The 25,910-nt window shown below is 58.3% G+C and overlaps 1 protein-coding gene across 1 annotated transcript in view; it reads left to right on the forward strand.

Annotated features, from left to right (window-relative positions):
- The window catches only part of TMEM132E (transmembrane protein 132E), a 25,565-nt gene extending 1,057 nt beyond the window's left edge, over positions 1-24,508 (forward strand). The window contains exons 2-9 of the mRNA XM_027666911.1: positions 11,887-12,784; positions 13,683-13,823; positions 17,299-17,491; positions 17,737-17,880; positions 21,611-21,816; positions 22,384-22,663; positions 22,747-22,938; positions 23,465-24,508. Coding sequence (XP_027522712.1) covers positions 11,887-12,784; positions 13,683-13,823; positions 17,299-17,491; positions 17,737-17,880; positions 21,611-21,816; positions 22,384-22,663; positions 22,747-22,938; positions 23,465-24,493 — 3,083 coding nt within the window. The 3' untranslated portion in view covers positions 24,494-24,508. The remainder of the gene's footprint in view (positions 1-11,886; positions 12,785-13,682; positions 13,824-17,298; positions 17,492-17,736; positions 17,881-21,610; positions 21,817-22,383; positions 22,664-22,746; positions 22,939-23,464) is intronic.
- Positions 24,509-25,910: the final 1,402 nt, after the last annotated feature.

Consider the following 25,910-nt stretch of genomic DNA (forward strand, 5'->3'; position numbering starts at 1 on the left):
GGGGTGGCAGGGGGACACATGGGGCGAGGGGGCTTCAACCCCCCCTCCTCCCAGCCCCGCTGCCCCTTGTCTCCTTAATGCAGAGCTGCTTTAGCGGGAGGATCAGGGGCTTTATCCGCTATTATCCACTCGCTTATCCCCCGGACCCGCACCCAGACACTTTCCCAGTCTGCGCTGAGTTGCTGGGCAGGCTCTGCCGAAGGTGGCATCGTTTTGGGATGTAGGGGATGGGGGATGCAGCCCCTGCCATCCCTCTCTTTCTTTCTGATCCCCCCACCTGCCTGCACCCACTTGCCCTGAGTTGCATCCAAATCACTGCCGTGCCATGGCCGAGCTGCGGTGGTGACATCCTGGCCTGCCCTGGTGACAGCCCTGGGGACGCCAGCACCTGCTGCTGGGGGCTTTTATTGGCGAGCGAAGCGAAAGAGGGGTCATGCACCCCGAGGGATGTGGTTTCCATAAATGATTTCTATGGATGCTTTCCATTTAAAGCCAAGCCCCACAGATGCCCCAGCCGAAGCCACTTTCCCTGGCAGCCAGCTTGGCCAAGCAGAGAGTGGGGGGCTGCTTGCAGTGTGGGGGGGTCACCCAGACCCCTCCTGCCAGCTTGGCTCTGGCCTCAGGCTCAGAGTGTCCTGAGGACTGTGCTGCCCAGCTCAAACGATCCCCCCAGGAGCTGAAGGGATCCCTGGACCGTGCCTGGCTCCGTGTCGCACCGGCAGCTCACGGCCAAGGCACTCGTGGGGCTCAGGCAGGGCTTTCTCGGCATCTGCAGCCCCTGAGGGTCTTTGAGGAGCTTGGGGAGCTGCTCACCCACAGTGGTGAAATAAGGAGAAGGGGGGAATGTTGGGAGCATTGCAGGAGCTGGCAGGGGGTTTCCACCCTGGAAATTCTGACCCTGGCAGAGGAGTAGAGATCTCCAGGCTGTCAAGCCACAACTTTAGTAGCATCCTTTCGTGGGGGCAGATGCTGCCCCCCTGTACCCCGAGACTGATTGTTTCCTGGAATGCTGCCCCAGTGGGATTTGCTGGCAGAGCTTCCCTCCTCTTTGGGACCACCAGGTCAGGAGTCTGTAGGCAGGGGGCCGGCAGCCGGTGTGGAAGTGGGATCTCCCGCTCCCCAATTTGCCTGGATAAGATCCAACTGTCTGGGTCGGCGGTGCTGCCGGGGGTGGCTGTCGGCTGTGGGAAATATCCCTGTGCCAGTGATGATCCGTCAGGAATGGCCTCTGGTGCAGGGGCTGGATGTGGCCCCCCGCTCCCCGTCCCCTCCTGGGCATTTCTGATCCCCCAGTTGCTGCTGGGACACCACGAGCCCGGTGGGTCAGGCCTCGGGTTTAGGCCAGGGCAGAATCTGGCCCCTGGGCTGGGGGGTGCGGTGGGTGGGGGGTCCCTGTGGTAGCGATGCCGGTGGGGAGTGGGCGAGGGTGGCCTGTGCCAGGGCTGGCCGTGCTGCCATGGGGGGATGTCTGTGCCGGTGGAGAGAGGAGCCTCTGCCAGGAGTTTTTAGGCTCTTTTCAGGATGCGCAGCTGCCCTCACTGCCGCCGCTTTGGCCTTTCCTGGACAAATAAAGGTCTTGGAGGGAGCCGGAAAAAGAGGCTGAGTGAGAGCTCCTAATTCTCCGGTGTTTCTTACAAATCGCTCGGGCTGGCAGTGGGGTCAGCCGGCGGTGAAGCAGCACCCTGCTCTGCTGCTTGGAGTATTTTATTCCCTTTTCCCTTGTTTTTTATTTAAGAGCAGCCCTTCGTGCCAACCTCCCTCCTGCTGCGCTCCCTTGCCGGCCCCAGGAGCCGCTTGGCCGAGGCCCCAGATCAGCTGCTTCCAGAAAGGTTTTTTTTTGGCATCTCCGGGGTGGGATGGCCCCAGGGTGGCCTGAAGGGCTCACGGGAGGGATGGAGGGATGGACACACAGAGCCCTGGGCTGTGGGGCCGTGGGGGATGCTGGTGGTGTCTGCCCAGCACAGTTGTGCTGCAAAGCTGTTGGGACCTGTTGGGATGCGGCACAGGGCGATTTACCCACCCGTTTATGGAAGGATTTGTGCTGTCCATGGGGCTGAGCCTGGGCTCCTGCATCTTCTCTGAGCTCCCTGCTGAGCCTTGTCCCTGCAGTGTGCCTCAGTTTCCCCTCTCCCAAAGCAGTGCTTGCCCAGAGGCAGAGGTCCAGGGGTGCAGTGGTCCAGGTTTCTGGGGTTATTCAGTATCTGTCCCAGCAAGCAGGACAGGCTTGGGGCCCTGCACTGGATCCCACAGCCCTGGCAACTCCATGGCACTGCTGATGGGGCTGGGGCTGTGCCACTATTCCTGTATATCCCATTACTTCCACCACAGGCAAGTCCCAGGCGTGGGGCTGGTGGTGAAGGATGGTGCTGGAGATGGTCCATAGCTCCATCCCTGCTGGGGTCTCCAGCCAGTGCAGCCCAACCCTGGCAGGGGGGTACACACCAACCCCCATCCTCCTTTCCTCTGAGCATCTCCCAGCTCAGGGGCTTTCAGACCAGCAGGTGGAGATGTGCCATAACTCGCTGTGAAACCGGGAACATACACCCGACGTTTGCTCATTTAACACCCGAACCAGGAACACACACTGGGAACGTACACCAGGATCATACACCTGGTGTTGGCTCATTTGACAGCTCCCACCCTGGCCATGCTGATGGGGTCAGAGCAGCTGAGCACCCCTGGCTCCATCGAGGAGCAGAGAAGGTGCAATAGGATCTTTCCTCACTCTGGTAGGCAGGTGAGAGGACAGGATCCGGCCTCTGAGCTGGGTTAAACCTGGCACAAGTTTTACCTTTGGTGCTGCAGAAAAGAGTAACATGCAAGGACACCCCTTTTGGCTCCATAGTGTCCTTGCATGACCCCAGGGCCCAGTCCATCGTCCCCCAACCTTAAAGCTCAGCAGGATGTCCTGGGACATAGCGGTGTGAAGTGAAACACCTCATTGGGAAATTGTCTTTTTTTCTACCCTTTTTGTCCTCTTGGTGTTGTTGAGGAAAGGGAGAAGGATGAAGGATGCCAATTGGTAGCGTGATGGAGATCCTCTGAGCAATGATTTTGGTGAGCAGCAGTGGCAGGACTTGGTTCTGGGAGTTTCAAGGCACCTCAATACCCTGGTCCAGACCTGTCCTTTTGTATGTGTGCATGTGGCTGTGTGTGCACACTGGGGGAAACTGAGGCAGGGTATGGGGTGACAGCAACCCCCTGACTGGGGATTGCTCAGCAGTTTTTGGAAACCTGGCTATTTTGAGGGTTACTATTTAAATCACTCCACCATGACTGGCTGCTGAGGTTCCTCTTCCAGCTTCTCTGCCTCCTATAAAAGAGAAAGAAAGCAAAAACCAACACAGCCGGGGATCCCTGCAGAGCATCCCCAACCTTCCAGCAGCACATCCCAGCTCCATCGCGTGCTGTGGAGGTAGTCAGCAGGATGTGGCATCATCCTGGGCAGATGATGGGTGAGGGAAGGGATGCTTAGACAGCATAACCCGATTTTTTTGGGCTGTTGCAATTGCCTGGCCAGCATGGCCCGTGCTGGGCGTGCGGAGGAGTCGCTGAGCTGCCGGGGTGTTCCCCTCCCGCGTGGCGCCTGTCGCTGCTGCTGTACGAGCATCCCATCCATCTGGAAAAGGTCACTCTTGCTGATCTAATCAGAACCTTTTATTATTAAATGCATGGCTCTGCTAATGAGCAGCCCCCCGGGCGGGGATGGAGGTGGCTGCTCCTGGGATGGGACACGCTGTGACGGGGCTGGGGACCCCCAATGGTGCCTGTGGGATGGGGCCTCCCCTGGGGATTTTGTCCATGTGTGATGGCAGAAAGAGAAATGGTTCAATGGTGTGAAGTGAGGGAGGTCCTGGTGCCCCTTGCTGAGGGGGAAGGAGGTTGGAGCTCACTTTCCTTGCAAACTGGGAGACACAGGGTCCTCCAACCACGTTTGATGGTGGCCCAGCAATCCTCACCCTGGGGAAGCACCAGCCGAGCTGGTGGATTCATAGGCTGTCACCTCCTACAAATGTCCCAGGTTTGGGATGCAGAGGTTGTTCCTCAGGATGTGGCTCTCCTGGGGACCACTCCCTTCATTTTCCCTAAGCTGTTGCCTGACCTGTTGCCACTCCCACATCCCTGGGGCCCACATCCCTCACCCTGGCTGGGTGCTGAGCCCCTCACTGCTGCTCTGGCCTCCTGGGGGAACATTGTCAGCAAGGCAATTCACAGTCCCCTGATGAAGCTACTGTCTCCTGCTGGCAAGCATTTTCCCATTGCTCGGATAATATTTACCATCCCTGCTTTCTCACCAGCTCTGGAAGAAGCCCAAGCAGGTGCTGCTGGGGTGGCCGTGCCCCCGCTCGCCGTGCTGTCACCTCCCGGCCCCTGCAGGAGTTACCGGGGCAGGTTTGCCCTGATGAAGTGGGCTGAGCTCTTCCCCAGGACTGGCAAAACTTGAGAATGAATTAATTTCGAATTTATTTTTCTTTCAGGGAAAGCTTTTGGTGTTTTCCCTCTGGAAGATAAATTAGGTTGAAAATGCAATACCGGCTGCTGCCAGCTCGGCGCGGCTGCTGGATGCACTCGGGTACCAGCGGGGAGGAAGGGGATGTGTTTCCAGCCGTGCGTGGTTGATGCTGGGTGGCAAAGTCATGAGCTGGTACCTGTTCCCAGCCCTGCTTTTGGGACTGCTGGGGCTGTGGGGTTGCTGCTGGCCCCCAGCCCTGGTTGCTGAGGGCTGAGGCTGGGTTTATCTGCGGCTCCTCGCGTTCCTTGGGTGCCTCTGGAGTTGAATCTGGCTCCGAACGCAGCCTGTCACACGTCACGGGGGGAAATAAATTAATCAGTGTCTAATCAGTCTGAAACGTGTTGCTTGGCACAGCCTGGGCTGGCAGTAGGGGGGCGGGGGGCACAGCCTGGGGGGCATATTCAGTGTTCAGGTTTGGAGGGTGCTGGGAGGATGTTCCTGTTCCTGGCCGTGGTGGGAAGGGGTGGAGAGGGAACAGGGATGATCTGAGCAAGACACATGGGAGTGTCATTGCATTGCCTCTGCTCCAACACTGATGCTGTGGGCTCCTCCCTCGGGGGCTGCTGCCTCTGTCCCTGCTTCCCCAGGCCACCCTTCAGGGCACTCCCCTGCCAGTCCTCCCACTTTTGGCTCCCCAAGGTGGTTATTTGGAGAAACCATCTGTGCCCACCTGCTGCTGGTGGGCTGCTCCCAGCTCCCAGCATAGGGGGAGCCTGGCATGGGAGTCACCCAGCCCAGGACCCACCGCAACACGTCCTGGGGGCTCAGGAGCTGCCCACTTTATCCCAGAGTATCTCCCCTCCCACTACCTTTTAGAGCCCCTGGGCAATCCTGTGGATATTCATAGTCAGCCACTTCCCTGTCCTTCCCCCCCCCCCCCACTTTTAATTAATTTCTTCATTTTTCTTCCTCCTCTGTAAAGGCTTTCTCCTCCCCGTCCCCCAGCCTGTCCCTTGCTGTGATTTGTGGAAATTGCTCTAAAGTAGCCGCCGCGTAAAAGCCTTGCTGGCTCTGGGAATTTATGGCAGGCTGTGCCTCTGCACAGCACATCCCATTTAGGCCATATTTATTTATTCCTTTAGGTCCCTTGTTTTTTTTTTTCTTTTCTATTTATTCCCTCTTATTAATTTCCTGGGGGAAGCTCATACCTTGGCACTGCAGCCTGTTGTGGTGCTGGGACGGGTCCCTTTTGCTGCTGGTCCTGAAATGCAGGTTGTGTGCTGGCCTTGGACTGAGTCCCACCAGTGTTATGGTATTTTACTGCTCCTGGTGATGAAGAAGCCAGGCTGGACCTTTGGGAGGAGGACCTAAAAGAAAGGAGAAGCTGGCAGTGCCCACCAGGCATGAGCACAACCCTGTATTAGACACTAGAGAATCCACTCTTGAGCCAGCGCTGCTGCTCACAGGAAGACTTGAGGCACATATCCTGGCCAGCACCCACTCAATTCCTACCCCAGGCTGATTCTGGGAAGCCTGCACCAGTTTAACCACCCTGTCCTTGGTACCGTGGGGATTCCCAGCCCTGTCACCCCATCACTGCTGTATCCACGGGCAGAGCTGAGGGCCTGGAGCATCCCTGTATCCTGCCCTTCCTGTGGCCACAGCTGGGGTATCTCACTGCCACGTGCCTGGGGAAGGCAATTTCATGTTTGTAACAATTATTCACTTAATTGAGTTCCAATTAGCTGGGACTGGAGATGGAGGCTCTCGGTGCATCGGAGAGAAGGGAGAGCTTGTTGTCTTTTATGCCACCAAAAACAATTTTCAAGGCTCAGGCTGCAGGTAACATTTCAAAGGTTTTCACGAGGGGCCTGCCTGTACTGTCTAATTTTGGCTTGTACTTTGTTACTGGTTTTTTTTCCCTGGGAGTGTGCAGTGGAGCAGAGCTTGTGTTGGGGCTGACTGAGTTTTGAGTGGAAGTGGAGGCATGGAGGCTTCTGTTTCCACTTTTTGCTGCTTTTTAGGGTGTTTGGAGGTGCTGACCCCACTTGGTGGGAGTGTAGTGTGTCAGGGATTGGTGCTGTGGGGTGAGGAGGGAAAGGGATGGGTGCAGTGCCCGTTCCCAGGACAGGTGGGGAGATGTCGTGTGAGCCTGACCCTTCCCTGGGAGATTGGGCTGCCTCTAGCTGGAGCATCCAGGTGTGGGAACATCCAGGGGTAGGACATCCCTGGGAGCTCCAGATGTGGCACATCCCTGGTATTGGGGCTGCTGCCCACGTTTCCCCTTTGTGCTTGGCCCTGATGAATGCAGTGGCAAAACCTGAACCACCAGGTTTTGGGGCTGTGAAACCTCCACTGGGATCCGCAGGATACTCAGGGAAGCGGGGTGGCTTTATCTCAGCTTGAAACAAAACAGCAGTTGGGAGTTCCATGCCAGTGGCCCAGTGGGGAATATCCAGGCTGGACTTCCTCCTCGGGGGCTGAGGGGTTTTGCTGTGGTCCCCTTGCTCCCGGTGTTTTGGGTGGGTTCATCACCCCCCTGACTCATCTGGGTGCAGCAGCGTGTCCTGCCCTCATCTCCCAGATTCAGGGGTAGGGTTAGGGTAGGATCAGTAGGGTAGGTACCAGTCTCTGGTATGGGGCTGGATCTGGGGAAGGTGGGAGCACTGGTGGCCCTGGCATTGCTGGCAGTGCCTGTGGCTGGGAGAAGCAGCATCCTCTGCCTGTGTTTCCAGAGAACCAGAGATGGTGGCAGAAAACCAGAGATGGTCCCAGGACCCGTGATCGGGGTCTTGGATCATGGATGAAATCCTGCTGGCCTTTTCATCCCGTGGGGAATCACAGTGACTGGTGTACACCAAAACCTCTCCAAAGGCATCCTGAGTCAGGCTGGAAGCCGATGTAGATCCTTCTGCTAGGGACTGTAACACGCTCCCTGCCATCCCTCCCCGTGTATTTAAGGAGGGTTTTATCCCCATGTCAGCTCAAGTCACTGCTTTATGGACAGCTCTGCTTTATGGACAACTCTCTGGCTTGCTCCAAGGTGGGAGCACCATGGAAGCCCAGCAATGGCCTGGCAGGAGCCAGGAGAGCTTGGACTGGTGTCTCACATCGCTGGTATTTCGGCATCTCCCTCAGAGCTGCGTCCAGTCCATTGATTCACTGAGCCCCCAGTGCCACCTGTTATCACCAGGAGAGGTTTTAACCCTCATGGCATGACCTCAGACCTTCCCTCCCTCTTCTCCAGTGGTTTTCCTGTATGTTTTTTCCCTCATAAGTGGGGATATACTACCGGGAGCCCCCGCTGTGTCCCACAGGATAAGCCAGGATAAAGACCCCCCCTGGAGCATGGCTAAAGCGATCCCTATGGCAGACAGCTGGGGCTGGGGCTAAGCTGGGGCTCAGCACTAGCTATCAGTTCTGGATAAGGGGAAGAGGAGGAGGGTCTTCAGCCTTGGGATAACAGGTGGGAGCAGGGATGGATCTGATGAGGCTGCAGCGGGGGCAGGATGGAGGGGCTGAACTCTCACCGTGCCCTGTTTTCCGAGGATTCAGGGCTTTTGGTGCTGCTTTTTGCAGCAGTGAGACCCCTCAGCCTGGGGAGGGTGGTCTGGATTTTCAGGCAGGGCTGGAGGGTGCTGCCACTGTCCCCACGTGCCCTCCCTCGGCCCATCTGGCCGTGTGTCTGCAGCCGGTGCAGGGCACATCTGGCCGGGCAGATGTGGGGGCTCAACAAGGGGGTCACCAGCAGTTGTGTGTTTACATCTCCCTCTCTCCCCCCTCTCCCTGCCATGGGTTGCAGGTCAACCCAGCTTCCCACGGGCTGCTGTGGGGTGGGAGGGATGGGACACGCAGGAGGCTTGTCCCATCCCGCTGTGGGGCTGGGGTGGCTCCTCAGCCTGGGAGGTCTGGGAAGCCCCAAGGCCAGTCGGAGTCTGGCCAGGCACAGAGATCTGCCTTTTGGCTTGCAGTGCTGAGCTGCAGGGGTGGAAGGACCATATGGTCCCCTCTGTGCCGGCCTAATAAACCCGGAATGCAGGTCAGGTGCTGCAAATCCTGTTAACCACAGCAGTGGGGCTGCAGAGCAGGGCTTAACCCTTCTGTCCCCCTAAACCCAGCCAGAGGGGGGACATGAGAGCCACCTTCCCTTCTGGGGGTGGCTTGAAACCAGGGCAGGGTCCAGGGACGGTGGTGTGGGGACTGGAGTCTCCTGAGCTGTTTAGTTTGTCTGTCCATCCTTCCTCTTTCCTTCCTTCCATCTGTCTTCCATCTTTTGAGCTTCCTTCCTTCCTTCCTTCCTTCCTTCCTTCCTTCCTTCCTTCCTTCCCTTCCCTTCCCTTCCCTTCCTTTCCTTCCTTTTCTCCCTTCTCCTGAGCCATTGTGCTCTCCATCCATCCTTCTATCCGTGCATTCTTCCATCCATCACCTCTTCTCCCTCATCCTAGAGCTATTCTCTTGCTGTCCAGCTATTTCTGATCCACCTTCAATCCATCCATTCACCCTCCGTTCTCTCTGCTGGTTTATGTATCCTTATCCACCCTTTTTTCCTTGCTATCTGGCCAGCAGCTGCATCCACACCTCCATGCATCTCCTGACTCCCTTCTCCTTCCCTCACCACCCTAGTGCGGAGGCTTGGGCTGGGCTGGGCTGGGCTGTGATTCCCCCATCCTGGCACCCACTCCAGGCTGGATTAGACCCTCTCCTGGCAGGATGAGTTTATGGCCAGGGAATGGAGGCGCCGGTCCTGTCCCCCTCCCAGCAACATATTATAGCATCGTTTAAATGCATTTTGTTTGTGGAAGGAAATCACTTCTCTGGGTGCCGGCAATTTGCCAGCGCTGAACTAATCATGGCCATCCCATTAATCTCCATCCCAGCTTGTCCCCATCCCTTCCCCTGTCTGGCATGGCCAGGGTGCTGGGCTTGGTGACAGGGCCACCCTGGGTGTCCCCATCCCAGCAGGGTTTGGCGCCAGGGTGCTTCGTCTGAGTCAAGCAGGGTGCCCAGCACGTTTGAGAGGGGCAGCACACAACCCTTGCTGGCCACCAGAGAATCCCCGTGGCAAGGAGGAAGAAGCTGCTTTCTGGGGGTCTCTGCCACAAGCCAGATTGCAGCCAAACCCAGCTGCTTTGGCTCTCCCAGTGTGGTGGGTGGCAGTGGCTGCCCCTTGCCATGGTACTTGGTGCTTGCCGGGGGGGCACAGAGGTTCTCGTGTCCCACACTCGAGGGGCGGGTGGTGACTGCAGGCATTTTGCACCACTCCAAGGGTAGGTTTTGCTTGGGGCTGTTCTGGACACTGAGTTGATTGGGTTTTGTGGGGGTTTTCTTTGTGAAATGACCTGATCCTTCCACAAACCCCAATGGTTTTTGAGGGGCAGAGACTGATGCTGTTTCAGTGAGTGGGTGAACAAAGCCCCTGCTGTCTGTGCCTCCATCAGTCCTGCCAGTACCTCACCCAAGCTGTCCTGCTCATGTTGCTCCAGCTGGTGGATCCTTTTCCACAAATAATCTCATACTTTGGAAATAATCCCTTTTCCTAGTTGTTGGGGATGGCAGGGAGGATGCAAACCTTCATGTTTCGCAGCAGAAAACAACCTCTGTGAACCAGAGGAGCAGAAAACCCCTCACTGCTGGTTACTGCTGATCAGAGGGGCACCCATGGATGTTTTCCCAGGCTCAGCACCTCTCCTGCAGCTCCTGGCTCTCTAGGAGATGGGAAAACAGATAAGGCAAGTGGGATGGGGTGACAGAGACTGGAGCTGTGCCCATGGTGGTGCCGACGCGGTGGTGCCGGCAGCGTGTCCCCAGCATTCGCCCAGCCCAGGGGAATTCTCCACCTGGCTCTTGGACAACTTTCATCCCAGGAGATGTAGCTGTGGATGCTGCCTGTCCCATATCAATGCTAATCCTTTTATGAGCCCTCTAAGCTGCTTAACCCCCCTGTACCCTGCAGGAGAGAGTGCCCTGGGTGGGCTGGGGGTTCCTGTGTCCCCGTCAACCCTGGGGAGCTCGTCTGAGGCCACTCTCCCAACTGGGAAAAGCCTCAGGGTCCTGGCACGCTCCAAAGCCCTTGTCAGGAAGGGGGCTGAGTCATTCCCGGGAGCTGAGCCGTTGCATCCGCACCTTTCCCCGCCGTTTGACACGGGTAATTTGGGCTCCGCTGCTCGGGAGCCGCTTGGGAACGGTTGCAATCAGCGTTGGGAACGGGGCTGCGGGGGGCTGGCAGAGAGCCGAGGGGAGTGGGGGGGTACCCAGGCCTCCTGGGAATTTCTGGCAGCCGATGGAGAATGCAAAGACCTTGAGATGTCTTCCAGGCTCCCGCAGCTGCCAGCGCAGCGCGTGCCGTCGACCGGCTCCGCACCAGCCGCCTTTCGCAGGATCTGCTTTAGCAGGAGCATCTCCATGGGTTTTCTCCCCGTTTGTTGGCCATGGCAGTGGGATCAGTGGCTCCCGCTGAGGGGCTCGGGCAGCTCGGACCCTCGGGAGTGCACGGCTGGCAGTGGCTGCCTGCTCTGCCAGTAGTGGAGTTACTCTCTTTTTTTAAGGCAAAACGATCAAAAGGAAGGACAGCAGGGATTTCCTAAGGGCTGTCACACCTGGGCACTGCTGAGGTTTGCTCAGGGCAGCACCAACATCATCTGCATCACTTTCCCATCAGGCCATGTCCGTGTCTGGAAAAATGTGGTCTGGGCCAGCTTTGTCACATGGGGACAGCACTGTGTGGGTGGCAGCCCTGGGTAGTGACAGGCTGTGACATCCTTACAGGCAGCCTGTGGGGACAGAGAGGATCTGGGGTCTGATTTAGCCGCCTTCCTCGTGTGACCTGGGTGCTAAAAGAAGGAGGAAAGCCTTGATGATAGACACGTGGTGGGATCTGCCAGCCAAAAATTAGCCTGGACTTAACTGTTGGTAACGAGCTTCTGCAGAAACTCTTCATCCTTTTCTTGGTGGGTTTGGAAGCAGGAATGAAGCCAGTTATGCCCTGTTTCTGTAAGTGGGTCTGTGCTGTTTCAGCCAGTGCCTTGGCATGGGTCCCAGGGTGGGTGACTAGTGTTGGGCTCCCCAGGGACAGTACGAGGCTCTATGTGGCTTCAACACACCCTGACCCAGCCTTGGGCAGCCCCTGAGCATCCCTCCTCGCTGGACACCTCATCCCATGCCAGGGGTGGGTTTAGTGAGGCTGGTGCCACCCGTCAGGAGGCACGACCATGCTCAAAGTCCTGGGGAGGTCTTTCGCATTTTTGGTTTGCAGGACAGAAACCCAGCCAGGCTCTTGCTGCCCTTGAGAGGGCTGTGAGGGCTATGAGGGCTGAAGCCCCAGCTCCTTCTTGCTGCAGGGCTGGACCACTCCTGCCTGGATCTGTTTTCCTTGCTCAGGAGCTGTTCTGGGGTGGGGTACCCCACACTAACTGCACTCTCCATCCCCTTTTCAGCCCATGCCAAGGGGCCAGCACCCAGCCCTGAGCCCGCTGAGCCCCCCGGTGCCATCCTGCTGCCCGTGAGCTACCGCCTGTCCAACACCCGCTTGGCCTTCTTCCTCAAGGAGGTGGGAGCCAGCCCGGCGGGCAATGGCAGCACCACTCTGCAGCGCTCCGAGCCCTTCGTCGTCTTCCAGACCAAGGAGCTGCCTGTCCTCAACGTCACCCTGGGGCCCTTCAGCACGGGGCTGGTGCTGCCCAAGGAGCACCTGCAGCCCTCCAGCACCCTGGAGGTCCCCGACCGCCTCACCGTCAACTGGAAGGTGCGCGCCTTCATCATCCAGCCCCGGCTGGTGGCCAGCCAGCCCGTGGTCCAAGTGCTCTTCTACGTGGCCGGCCGGGACTGGGACGACTTCGACGTCACCGACCGGCTGCCCTGCGTGCGGCTCCACGCCTTCCGCGACGCCCGGGAGATCAAGAGCTCGTGCCGGCTGCGGGGCAGCCTGGCCATGTGCCTGGTGCAGGCGGAGCTGCCCCACGCCTGGTTCGGCCCCTCGGCCGTGCCGCTGGGCAGGAGGAAGAGCCCCGAGAGCCTGGAGGTGCCGGGTGAGAGCCAGCAGGCCGAGCTGTACTACACCCTGCACGCCCCCGACGGGGCCGGCCAGTGCCTTGGGGACACGGTCCCGCGCCGCAGCACCGGGGGGGCCAGGACTGAGGGTCCCACGCAGCACCCGCTGCTGCGCATCGGCAGCGTCAGCCTCCTGCAGCCCCCGCCGGGGCAGCCCATGCAGGAGCACCGGCTGGACGGCAACATCTTCATCCGCCTGCCCGACAAGCCCCTCAAGCCAGGAGAGGTGCTGAGCATCCTCCTCTACCTGATGTCCAACTCCACGGTGGAGCATTTCACGCTCAGGTAAAGCCCTGGAGCTGTCCCCACTCCGGGAGCAGTTGCCTTTCCAAGGAGTGGTTGTTCCATCTAGGCACAGGGGAGCGGGTGGGGAGGGCATATGGTGCTTATGGGACCTGCTGGGTGCTGCACCAGGTCTGGCAGGACTTTGGGAAGGTGAAAGAGGCCAGGGGATCAGCCAGCATGTGATTTTGCAGTTTTGGGGCTTTTGCAGTGGGAGCTTCTTAGAGAGAATGGCTGTCCATGCAGGGTTTCCATCTCTGCACTGGCACTGTGGACTGCTGCCTTTGCTCTCCCAGTGTTCCCAGTTGCACTGGGATTCTCCCAGCAGATGTGGGTTTATTCACGGCCACTTTGGGGACAAGGTATGGTGTGGCCATGGGGCTGCTGTGGAATGAGAGGAGGCTTCCTGTGTCCCCTCATCCTGCCCCAGAACCAGGTGGGAGCAGAAGGGGCAGTGGGTGCTCAGCACCCTAGTGTGGGGTAGTGTGCAGGGGAACCCTCTCTTGCTGCATGTCCCTAAAGATGGGGGTACAAGCCCTGGCCTTGTCTCTTCAAAGGATATTTACAAGTGTCCTTGTGACCTCTGGACCAGCAGCAAGCCCATGGCACGGGGATGCAGCGCTCCAGGCTCTTCTGTCATTTGCCCTGGGGATACCCAGTCCCACAGGGGCAGCCCTGGGGGACCAAATTCCCGCTGTAGGAGTGATGGGAGGAACAAAATACTCTGAAAAATAGAAGCTGGGGTGGGCTCAGCCCTACGAGGTTGCTGCCAGCCCGGATGATGTTTCTGACAGCCAGGAGGGATTGGGGCAAAAAATCCCCCTGTGCCTATGACGGGGTGCCCAGGGGGATCCAGGGGTGTCCAGGGTGAGGGTCCAGCCCTGACTGTTGCTCTCTGCAGGGTGAAGGCCAAGAAAGGTGTCAACCTGCTCAGCACCAAGTCGAGGAGTGGGCAGTGGCTGGTGAGCTCGGAGCTGCTGACGGGTGGCAAACACTCCACTGCCACTGTCGACGTGTCCAGGGTGGATGGTGCTGGGCCCAGGTAAGGGATTCACCTCTGGGGGTGCTGGGGAAATCGCTGGGATTTGGCCTGGAGTGGTTCTCCCTTTGCCCCCCACCTGGGTGTCTGGGTGGCTGCAGTGCCACATGGGTGCTGGCAGGGGAAACTGAGGCACTGCCTGGAATGTGAGACTGGGGGGCACTGAGGGAGGATGAGCAGTTTTAGGGTCAAACCCTCAGCCCAGCTGAGGTTGGGGCAGGTCCTGTAGCAACATGGGAAATGGCTTAATGTTGTGTGTGATTTCTAAGCTTGGCTGGCACTGTGCAGCTGGGTGAAGGGTGGGAAAAGGTGGATTTTGTGGGCCAAGGTGGGAAGGTTTGTGGGCAGGTTTGTGCCCAAGGACTGTGTGAGGTGGCATATTCAGGTGGCATCTGGTCCCTGGGGCTCAGTCATCGGTACAGATTGGCAGCTGCATCCCTGGCTCTGAGCTGGGATTGCCTGGCTGTGTCAGATGCTGGTGGGCAGGTGGGGTGGATTTTAGGGCTGAATTGTGAAGCCATGGAGGATTCCCCAGTTTGGGGTGGAAATATTTAAATTTTTTAATGACTTCTAATGCCATGAGAGGCAGCAGCTGTTTGCTGGCTATCCTGGTGTCTCTTCTGGGAAGGAAGAGGAGCAGTCCCCAGGCAAGGTCCCATCTAAACCCTCAGGTGATGGATGAGTGTTGGAATGGGAGCACAAACCAAGTCAGCACCTGAGACAGGGCAGTTCTGCCCTGCTCAATATGAGCCCGTTCCTGGGGCTCTGGGAAAGGCTCAAGTCAGTTGAAGAGAACCCGGGGGATATAAATTGGAATGTTCTGAAGGAGAGAGGACCCACAAAGCCAGATTGAAAACCCAGAAGCTGCTCAGCCTGGAGAAGGGGAGACATTGGGCAGGACACAGCAGGCAAGGGCAGGGGATGGGCATGGGGTCAAAAACACCAGCAGGAAATATTCTGAAGTGCTGGAAACCAATCATTCCCAGGCTGTGATATCTCCATCACTGTGTCTTTGGGAAAAGGGACACAAGTGTCTCCAGGAGCCAGGTTAAAGCAAGTTGATGAGCACGTCCCCTCTGGGGCAGGAACATATCCATGTCTCCCCATATCTCTGCCCCCCACCCCAACACTGAGCAAAGCAGGGGACAGGCTCTTGCAGAAAAATCCTCAGCTCTGAGTGCTCCAAGTGTGACCTCAAAAGCTCTCTGCAGCAAAGGGCTTATCTGGAGGGTGGATTTTCCTTTGCCCCACAGCATCTGAGCCTGTGGCCCCATGGCTGATATTGGAATGTCCCCAGAGCCATGAGCCCCCCGTCCTCTGCACACCCACCCCAGCATTCCTACCCAACACATGGATACCAGAGCTGCCGGCAGCGGGATCCTCTCCCCCTTCCCCCTCTCCTGCTGCCACCGCTGCTTCCAATCAGCCTGCAAAGGTTAGAGACGGAGGAGGAATTTAAAGTGATTACAATCACCTTTTAGACAAACAACTCCATCAAATATTAACGGAATGGAGAGTATGAATGACTCAAAGCCGTGTTGCCCTCCGGGCTGTGCAAACAGAGGCGTTTGTTTCGCCGGGGCTCTGGGGGCTTTTGGCAGCACTGGCAGTGCAGGGAGGGGGTGAGAACCCTGAGCTTTGGGGTGATAATGGGTAGTTTGGGATGTTTTGCACCCCAGCAGCTGCATCCTGAATTATCCCCCCAATCTGGGTAGCCTGGCTTTTGTCTCTACCGTGGCTGAGAGCAGATGATGCTTGGTGAAGGCAGAAGATGAGGGCTGGCCTCGTCAGGGTTCCTGGGATGCCTCTGGGCACCCCATGGTGAGGAGTTCCAGCACTGGACCGCCTCTGGCATGAAGCTGCAGCTCTGCTTTGCCTCTGAACTTGGCTCTTCCTGGCTGTGTTTAACACTTCTGCCTTGGAAGAGAGAGTGAGCAGCCAAATCCACTTCTTCAGACCAGGAGGCCTTTGGCTATTCCCCCTGTGCCCCTCTACCTGCCTCGGGGGCACAGCCAGGACCTCACCAGCCCCTGTGTGGCAGCTCCACTGCAGAGCCCATCATTGCTGCTGTGGAATCAGGGATCAGGGCTTGCCGTGGCCTGGAGCAGCTCCAGCTTCTTGCTCTCCTCTTTCTCTGCTCCCTTTCACTCATTAGATATTGATCAGAGCGAAACCCGCCTGTATCCTGCATCCCCGGATCGATGGGATCTTCTCAGTGGCTGCTGCACTGCGAGATGAGAGTGGAGCCAGTCCTGGCTTCCCCTTCCACAGTGATTTCACTTTTCCTCTCCTCTCCCCCTACCCAGCTCTGGGGAGCTTTTGCCACTGCTGTGGTTTGTGGGGGCTCCAGGGTGTCCCCCGGGGATGCTCTATTTTTGGGGAACGATGCAGAAGTTTGACTTTGGGAGGGGAGCATTGAATCCCAAGTCCTCCCAATGGATTTGCAGGTTGGAGGAAAAGATGGGAGGGCAGGACCACCCCTGTGGAGATTTGCTTGTAGGATTGGGGTGTAAGGTTTGCTTGTAGGATTGGGGTGTAAGAGTGATTTATGCTGTGGCCATCAGGCTATCCAAGCCATGATGCAGAGGGACAGCAGAGTATTCCATTAGACTGGCACCACATGCAGGGTTTGGCAATGCTCCTCTTCTATCCTGTCCTGCCTCGGGGATGCCCCCCAGAGTTCAATCCCTGTCCATTAGCTCCATGTTCTTCTGTCCTCAGCAGTGGCATTAATTTGTGTGTGTTTGATGAGCTGATGGTCTCAGGCCTGTTATTCCCTGCTGGTCCCATCTACCTCCCCCATCCCCATGGCTGTGCTCACAGGCTGGGGGACAGCCCTGCCCCGAGTCCCAGCACTGTCCCATCTGCTGTGTGGTTGAACCTCTTTATCCCATGCCTCAGTTTCCCCATGTGATCCACCTGGAAGGGGCTGTGAAGTCCACAGCTTGGACTGAGCCTTCTATAGGGACTTATTTGCCATCCCTGAGGGCGCTGGGTGTGGGACACCTGGGGTCTGACCTCCAGGAAATGAGTGTGCAGGCAGGAGTAGCCCAGGGCAGTAAATCCAGCCACACTGCTGGGAAAACAGAGCCAGGGAGATGAGGACAGCACCTGCAGCCACCCACTGTCCCCTGGAACGGTAGCCACATGCTCACCCTGTGATAATATATCACCCAGCAGCCCCTGAGGAGCTGACAAAGCTTTTCAACTGCTGGGAAGAGGCAGTGAAAAACATTTCTCTCTCCCCCTGGGAAGAGTCTCATGGGAACCTTCAGGCTCCTGTCAGAGCACCCTCTGGCAGAGGTGGGTGTCAGGGCTGCTGGGTTTGGTGGCACCCAGAGTACAGTCCCCCTTGACAGGCATGGGGACACCAAGGAGACCTGCTGGGGATGCTGAGGACTGCCCAGCACTGATTCTGGGGTGTCTGTGGGCCCTGGGACACCCAACTCATCATGTCTCCTCCTGTCCCCCTGCCCAGGGATGGGGATGACTCCTCTGAGATCATGCAGCTGGATTTCGAGATGGAGAACTTCACCAGCCAGTCGGTGACACGCCGCATCATGTGGCACATCGACTACCGCGGCCGCAACCCCCCGCCCGACCTGGAGAAGGTGGTGACAGAGCTGACGGTCATCCAGAGGGACATCAGGGCCATCGTGCCCCTGGCCATGGTGAGTAGGTTCCTGCCCTCTGCTTAGTTATCTGCTTTGAGGGCTTGGGTGCCCCTGAGGGATCTCTGACCCACCCATCTGCCCCATAGCACCTGCACATCTTTACATCCTACACATCCATACATCCTACACATCCATACATCCCACCCACCTCCACAGGGGTGGAGCAGGACAGGGACCATTCTGACTCCAGCAGGGACAGGCTGCCCTCTGATGTGATGGTCCCATTTGTGTCCCACCCCCAGGACACAGAAATCATCAACACAGCCATCCTGACGGGGCGGACGGTGGCCATTCCCGTGAAGGTCATTGCCATCGAGCTGAGTGGCGTCGTCGTGGACGTCTCGGCTATGGTCGAGTGCAAGTCCGACAACGAAGACATCATCAAGGTGGGTGTGGGCAGGGGGCTCTTGTGACCCTCACAGTGGGCTGAGCTCCTTCCAGGGGTGCTGACAATGTGGACTGGAGTTCGATGAGCCGGGGGAGCTGATGTGCCACACAAGCCCGGTCATCCCAAGCATCATCCCCTCAGTGGATTCAGTCCCTGCATGCTTCTCCCTGGGATCTGTCGGGAGAAGGACTAGACACTTTGTCACTGTCCCTGGAGAAGCTGTGGGATGCTGCAGTGCTGCTCAGGCTGGCACCAGGCAGCAGCAATAATTATGGGTTATCACAGCACTGAGTGCCGATAAGGGGAAATATTGTCACCTCACAGTGTAAGCTGCATGTTCCCATCAGTGGCTGCACTTGGGTCTCTGGATGACATTTATCTCCTGTTTGGATCAGCTGCTGGGCTGGGGGCTGTCCCCAGTGAGATTTTGGGATTGAGCTGGGCAGCTGGGGACGGTAGAGGAAAAAGGGGACTGAGGGAGAGGAGCCAGATGGACTGCAGGGGAGAGGTGCTGGTGAGGCCAGTGCAAAAGGCTCACTGTGCAGCAGCAGTGAGTGCCCCCGCACCAGCCCCCGCCACCGAGGCAGCAGTCGGTCCTCAAATCCTCCAATTTTTCCCTCACCAGACCCATCCATCCATATACATTTTTCTATCCCCGAATGTATCCATCTACCCACCTGTCCATGTCATTCTACCACCACTTCCATCCATCCACCCCCACACATCATTACCTTCTCCCAAACACCTCCCACCCCTCTCCCTGCATGCACCCAGTGCTTCCTCCCTTTCCGTGTCCCCACCATGTTGGGCAGAGACACAGAGCCATGCTGGGGGGCTGGGCTCTTCTGTGTCCCCCAGACCATAACCCCTTCTCCCCTTCTTTTCCAGCAGCCACCAGCAGCTCTCCCAGCTGAGCCAGGGGTGAGGGGCAGAGCCCTGTCCCCACCAGGACTTGCTGTCCCCAGCTGTCCGTGGGTATGGGTGGGTGACAAGCAGTGTCAGAAACTGTTTACCCAAGTTCTTGACTAAAACTCCAGTCTGTGGGATTTACAGCACTGGGTCTAATTTATGGAGACCAGTCCTCCACAGCGTGATAAAACACTGGAGCAATAATACACTTCAGGATGGACTCCAAGACACTTAAACTGTTTAATGTGCTGCCTTTCTACTCATAAATCTATTTACACACTGTCCCCAGACCTGGGGGGAGCAGACACATGCACAGGAGCCAGGATGAATAATGCAGGGAGCAGCCCTCCGGCCCCAGCTCACCTCCCGCTCGGAGCCCTGCGCGATTTCTTCCTGAATTATTTTGTGTTTGTGTTGGAGCTTCATTTCCGAGGGAGCTCTCAGTTACCTGCTGAGATTGGGGCGTATGATTATGGTGTCAGGGCTATAAACCTGTTACATAAATCAAAGCTTACAGAGTGGGATGTGCTGTCTGTTACTGTAAATAATTTAACATGAGGGAGGGCTGGAGAGCTGCTTCTCCCCACGCTGACTGTGGCTCGGTGGTGGTTGCTCTCATGTGTTTCGGGGATCTGTCCTGAGAATTTGGTGTGGATGTGGCTGTGGAGGTTTGTGAAGGATGGTGGGAGATCACAGGTGGGAGTTATCACCCTCATCTCCTTCTCTGGTGACATGGGGTGACAAAGGTGCCCATGCTCAGCCCAGGCAGGAGGACATCATCACTCAAGGTAGTGTAGAGATAACCCCCCTTACCTGCCTGTGTGGTGACCTTGGGGGCTGTGTAGGTGTTGAGTGACATGCAGAGAGTGGAAGGGTCACCTTTGTTGCCAGCAACACTTAATGGGAGATGCTCAACCTCACCTGTGTGTGAACCTTCCTAGGAGCCCACCATCCACCTCCCCCAGAGGACTCACCAGGAGCAAGTCAGCCCAGTGGGACTGAGCCTCAGGAACCCTGGTCATCCACAGCCACAGCCAGGACCCTTGGATGACGTGGGGTGCCACCAGCTGTGGTGGCTCTTCCCACTCCCGAGGGTCGTGGAGAACATGTGTCCCCTTGATCCCAGCTTGAGGCCGTGCCAGGGGGGAGCTCCTGGCCACAGAAGCAGAGCCAGTGGTGCCTTGGCTGGGAGCCCAGGCAGACCTCAGCCTCTCCCTTCCCGCTGCAAATCCGGGAAGTTTCTCTGAACAAGCGTGGGCTTCATTTAAAAGCTAATCTGCAGTCACTCCATCATCAGGACAGGCCTGATGTGCAGGGATTTTTTTGTTGTCGTAGTTTCAACCCCCTCAGTTGCAAAGCAAGTGGTCCCCAGGAGAAGATGCCGGGGGGTTTATTAGCCAGGGTAGTGCAAGCAGCAGCCCAATGTGTTTATTGTGATAAATGACACAATATCCAGAGCATCCTTTGCTGGAGGATTCACCCGGGAGCTCATCTTTATTCAGACGCCGCCTTGCCAGAGATGAGATTGTCTTTTCAGACTTGCTGAGCTGGTATCTCTGATGGGAAGACAAGAAACAAACCCTCCTGCACTTCCCCCCTGTGCCCAGAGAGCAGAGATGTCCAGAAGAACTCAGGTCCAGAGTTCTGCCTCCTCCACCAGCCTCAGGGAACCACGGGCACCTTGTGGTGGGCTCATGGGCTGTTGTAGAAGTCAGGCCCTGCTATGGGCTCAGAAATGCAAAGTTCCTGCGTCTGGTTGACCACAGGTGCTCGGAGAATAGGTGGGGAGAGAGACAGGGATGCTGTCACCTCTGCTGTCAGCTACCATGCAGCGTGGCCTCAACCCCTTATCAGCCATCAGAGAATCCATGTGGGAGAGCAACTTGTTGGAAATCAGCCCTTTTGTGCTGTTGAGATGCTCAGTGCATTCGAGAACGACTGTGCTGCCGGCTGAGCAAACGAGTTCTGGTTTTCCCTGGCATCAGACAACTCGGATGCAACCCCTGATGGTGTAGGGAGGGGACAGGGTGTTGAGGTCAGGCCATAGGGCCACTGCAGATGGGAGGTTGGAGTCCCCTTCTCCTAGTTGTCTTCTGGCCCTGTTACTGGGAAGGAGCTGTTGACTGGTGACCTAAACTGAAACACCGGGTGATGCTGCTGTGGTGTCCTCTGAGCTCCTTAATTGGCTCAGTCGGTCGGTAATGAGTGACCCCCTGCAGGATATATTTGCTTTATAGTGAATTTAACTAATGGCATTTGCATAAAGGGGAATTAAAAGAGAAAGAGCGAGCAGACGAACATGAGGATTCATATGGACTGCAGGAAACTCGCTCCGGGGTGAGCAGGAGGGACAGGGACAAGGCGCCGGTGGGGACGGGCAGGTGGCTGGGCTGTGCTCGCTGCCTGTGCCCTCTGGTGGAGGAGATTTTGGGGCAGATGTCCAGGATGAGGAATTTGCAACCTCTGTGAAGCGCCCATGGGGTTCCTCTAGCTCAGGTGTGGAAAAAGGTACAATTCAGTGCGGATGCCAAAGAGAAACTGAGGCACAAAGAGGAGAGCTGGCAGTGGGTGAGGGCTGGCAGGAGGGCCTGGGTCAGGGGACACTTTGCATTATGGACATGGTGTGTGGGGGTCTGTACCTCTGAGCAGGGATCTCGGGGAGGACAGAGCATCCCTGCTCCTGGGGCTGCCATTAACTGGATACATGCCAGCAAAATTCTGCTCCTCCAGCACTTCCCATCCTCTGGGCAGCCTCCTGCCAGGATCTCTGCTGTGCCTGTGGGACCCCTGCAACCCTCCCACCCTCCCTTCTCCCCCAGGTTTCCAGCAGCTGTGACTATGTCTTCGTCAGCGGGAAGGAGTCGCGGGGCTCCATGAGCGCCCGGGTCACCTTCACCTACGAGCACCTCTTGGCCCCGCTGGAGATGACGGTGTGGGTGCCCAAACTGCCGCTGCACATCGAGCTCTCCGATGCCCGGCTGAGCCAAGTGAAGGGCTGGAGGGTGCCCATCCTGCCGGACAGGAGGTGGGTTCTGTGGAGCCACTGTGTGTGGGGCCTGCCCAGGCTGGGGAAGGCAAGGTGGAGGTGGTGGTAGTGGAGTAATCGCCTTGTTCAGCTACTTACTGAGAAGGTTTTGAAGATGATCGAGCCAGAGTCATCTCAGGGGTCCTCAGTGGAAAGGTGGGAGCTCTTGGAAGTTTGTGTGTTTGTATGGAAGGAAGAAAATTCCACAGTGAGGTTGGTCAAAGGCTGGAGCTGGTGGGGAGCATCCTTCATTGGCAATGGTCAAAGCTTCCCTGGATGAAACTGGGAACAGCCAGGCTCCAAAGTTAACCCTTCTTTGAGCTCTAGAGACCTTGTCCTCTCAGCTGGTTAGGGGGCAGAGATGCTGGTGACCCTGTTACCACATGCTGCTAAAGCCCTTGAGTACCTTGTGGACAACGGGCATCTTTTGGCCAGGAGCCACCACTGTTTTGGTGACATTGCATTTTTTCTTGCTCGGCCAGCACTGCCCATTCCTGGGGGTGGGGCTGGAGAGCTGTGGCTGTGGGGAGCTTGGCAGCACTGCCCACTCACTGCCGCGTCCCACAGGTCGGTGCGGGACAGCGAGCATGAGGAGGACGAGGAGGAGCGGAAGCAGAGCCGGGGCTGTGCCCTGCAGTACCAGCATTCCACGCTGCAGGTCTTCACCCAGTTCCACACCACGGCGGCCGAGGGCACGGAGCAGGTGGTCACCATGCTGGGGCCCGACTGGCTGGTGGAGGTCACCGACCTGGTCAGCGACTTCATGCGCGTGGACGACCCGCGGGTGGCCCACCTGGTGGACAGTGTCACGCTGGCCGGGAGGGAGCCGGGCACCACCCTCTTCAAGGTACCTCCGGCCGCCTGCCCCCGCCTCTGCCAGCTTGGCTGGGGGTGGCAGGAGGTGGTGACAGGCACCCTCGTCCCCTGCAGGTCGTGTCCCCGCTCGTGGAGGCGGTGCTGGGTGAGACACTGGTGACGGTGGCGGAGGAGAAGGTCAGCATCACAGACCTGAAGGCCCAGGTGGTCTCCAGCCTCTCGCTGTCCCTCCACCCCAGCCCTGGCAACAGCCACACCATCATCGCCCGGACGTCTGTGCAGCAGACCCTCAGCTTCTTCAAACAGGTGAGGCAAGGGGGGTGCATTTGGGCTTGGGAGGGCTGGTGGGGAACCTGGGGTGGGGTGAGGGCTCCATCTGCAATCCCCTTCTCCCAAATCCTGTCCACACTCAGCTTAGGCCCCCACAGCACCCACTGTTCTCCTGACACACTGGTGACCCCAAAGCATCCCATAAAACTTCACGTAGACCTGTGATCCAACCCTGCCCAGCCTGGGGATGGGACACAACCATGTGGACAAAGGGGAAGGGATGAAATCCTATACAATTCCCAGCACAACTCTGGTAGCCACATCTGGCACCTCTGGGGCTGGGATTTGGGGTGGTCTTGGGCATGCGTGGGGAGCATGGAGGGCAGAACAGGCTAAAGAGAAAAAACAAGGTTTGGGAGGAGCAGGATGGATAATGGAAGGGAAAAGGGTGAGTTGGACAGAGAGAAGGATGCAAAAGAGGAGATGGGTGGAGGGATGGACAAACGGGTGCAGGTGGGACTGGCATCCTGCTGGGCAACCGGTGCCTATGTTGGTCCTGCAGGAAGCGCTCCTGAGCCTGTGGATTTCCTACAGCGACGGCACCACGGCCCCGCTCTCCCTCTACGACCCCAAGGACTACAACCTGGTGGTGAGCAGCCTGGATGAGAAGGTGGTCTCGGTGACCCAGGACAGGGCGTTCCCCTTGGTGGTGGCGGAGGGCGAGGGCGCGGGGGAGCTGCTCCGGGCGGAGCTGGTCATCTGCGAGAGCTGCCAGAAGACCAAGCGCAAGAGCGTCCTCTCCACCGCCTTGGCCACCGTGCGGGTCCACTTTGGGTCCGAGGAGGACCCGACCTATGACTATGACCACGTGCCCAGCAAGCCGGGGCTGGGGGAGACGGGGGCCAGCACCACCCTGCGGGCAGAGGTGGAGAGGAAAGTGGACCCGAGCGAGGACAGCAGGATGTCCAGCGCATCTCACCCCACTGAGGACTTCCCCACCATCCCCACCGGCTTCGTCCAGGTGACCCGGGGGCTGACGGACCTCGAAATAGGCATGTACGCCCTCCTGGGCGTCTTCTGCCTGGCCATCTTGGTCTTCCTCATCAACTGCATTGTCTTTGTGCTGAAATACCGGCACAAACGCATCCCGCCCGAAGGCCAGACCAACATGGACCATTCCCACCACTGGGTCTTCCTGGGCAACGGGCAGCCCTTGCGGGCTCACAATGACCTCTCCCCACAGCCTGAGAGCCCGGGGAACCCCCTGGAAAACGTCCAGACCTGCTGCCATGGGGACCACCACAGCAGTGGGAGCTCGCAGACCAGCGTGCAGAGCCAGGTCCATGGCCGGGGGGACGGTTCCTCGGGGGGCTCCACACGGGACCAGAGCGAGGACCCCCTCAACTCACCCACCTCCAAACGGAAGCGGGTGAAGTTCACCACATTTGCCACAATGCCCTCTGACGAGCTGGCCTACAACTCCATCCCCATCGCCGATGAGGAGGACTTGGAGTGGGTCTGCCAGGACATGGGGCTGCAAGACCCCGAAGAGCTTCACAACTACATCCGCAGGATCAAAGAGATCGCTTAACGCAGGGGCAGAGGGGATGGGGCGGGAGGGAGGGGGCTGCCACGCTGTGCCACGCCATGCCACGCCGTGCCATGCCACGCCACGCTAAGCCACACCATGCCACGCCAGCTGCTTCCCTGGGGCTGGAGATCCAAAATTTGGCTCTCTTGCGCGTTCCCTCTTCCGCACATCTCACATCCCCACCCCGCCGGAAGGCACCCCCGGGGGCCTTTTGCTTTTCTTGCCCTTTACCGACTGGTTTTCCCAGGGGAGGCAGCAGCACACACGTGGCCCCCCAACCTGCTGGCCTGTGGTGAGGGGCAGGGAGAGGGGCGAGCAGAGGGCAGAGATGGATGGGGTCAAACCTCGGTGCATGTGCGCGTGTCCCGTGGCGAACGGGCAGGATGGTGCTGCGGGTCCTGCTGTGCAGGGGCTGGAAGAGGGGAGATGTCCCGCTCCCCCCAGGAGTGCAGCAGAGGGGTGGCGGGTGGGGGCTTCCTGGAGGCCACCCTTGCCTTTGCTGCACTCAGTTGCACAATTTTGGAGGTGAGTGCCGGTTCAGGGATTTGCCACCCCGTGGTCATTGCGGTGTTTGGGGGGTCCCCTCCTGTGCAGAGCCCGCTGGCACACACTGTAGGTGGTGCTGGGTGAGTGAGGCAAGAGGGGAGGGTGGCTGCTGGGGGGCTGTTACCCAGTGGCTATGGGTCTGGGGTCCCTTTGTCCCCATCGCCTGCTGTGTCCCAGCCCCAAATGCGAGGCTTGTCCCACTCCCCTGCTGCCTGGGAAGGGCTGTGGTCCCCAGGCAGGGGCACTTTGGGGGTGGCTAACAAGTTTGCTGCCTGTGAGCCTGCCTGCCCTGCCTGCCCCTCTGTTCCCTGAGGTGGGGCCAGTGCTGGACCCCCCAGCCCAACAGCCCTGCTGGGACCTCCAGGGCGAGCCTTCCCCCCTCAGTGCTGGAATGTGGCTCCTCTACTGGAAGTTGCTGCGGGGGCTTCCCACTGCTCCAGGGGGTCCAGGCCTGGGTGGGGGCACCCACAACCCGACCTGGCCTGAGTGTCCCAGTGCCAGCCCAGTTCCCACAGTGCCAGCCCAGCAGGGATGCCCGGAGCCAGGCTCAGCCTCTGTGGTGCCTTCTGACTGCCATAACCCAACGCCTCCCGGTCACCCCGCGCTGGCAGCAGCTCCCAAACCCTCTGGCTCACCCGAGAGGCCCCCCCAGCCCAGGGCCACCCCTTCTCCCAGCTCAGAGCATCCTCAGCCAGGTCACCCCTGCAGGGACACCCAGGGACCAGGGCTGTGGGGCTGGGGGTCCCAGGCTGTGCACTTGTCCCATGGGCACCCACCTGTGGGGACAGGGACCCCCCCATAGTCCCCCGGGGGAGGGGGAGGCTGCAGCGGATTATTTCTGGATTGGAAGTTACCCCCCCCTGTGTCTCTT

The sequence above is a fragment of the Corapipo altera genome, unplaced genomic scaffold (genome assembly GCF_003945725.1).
Source record: "Corapipo altera isolate COAL_440 unplaced genomic scaffold, ASM394572v1 181, whole genome shotgun sequence".
Classification (NCBI taxonomy): Eukaryota; Metazoa; Chordata; class Aves; order Passeriformes; family Pipridae; genus Corapipo; species Corapipo altera.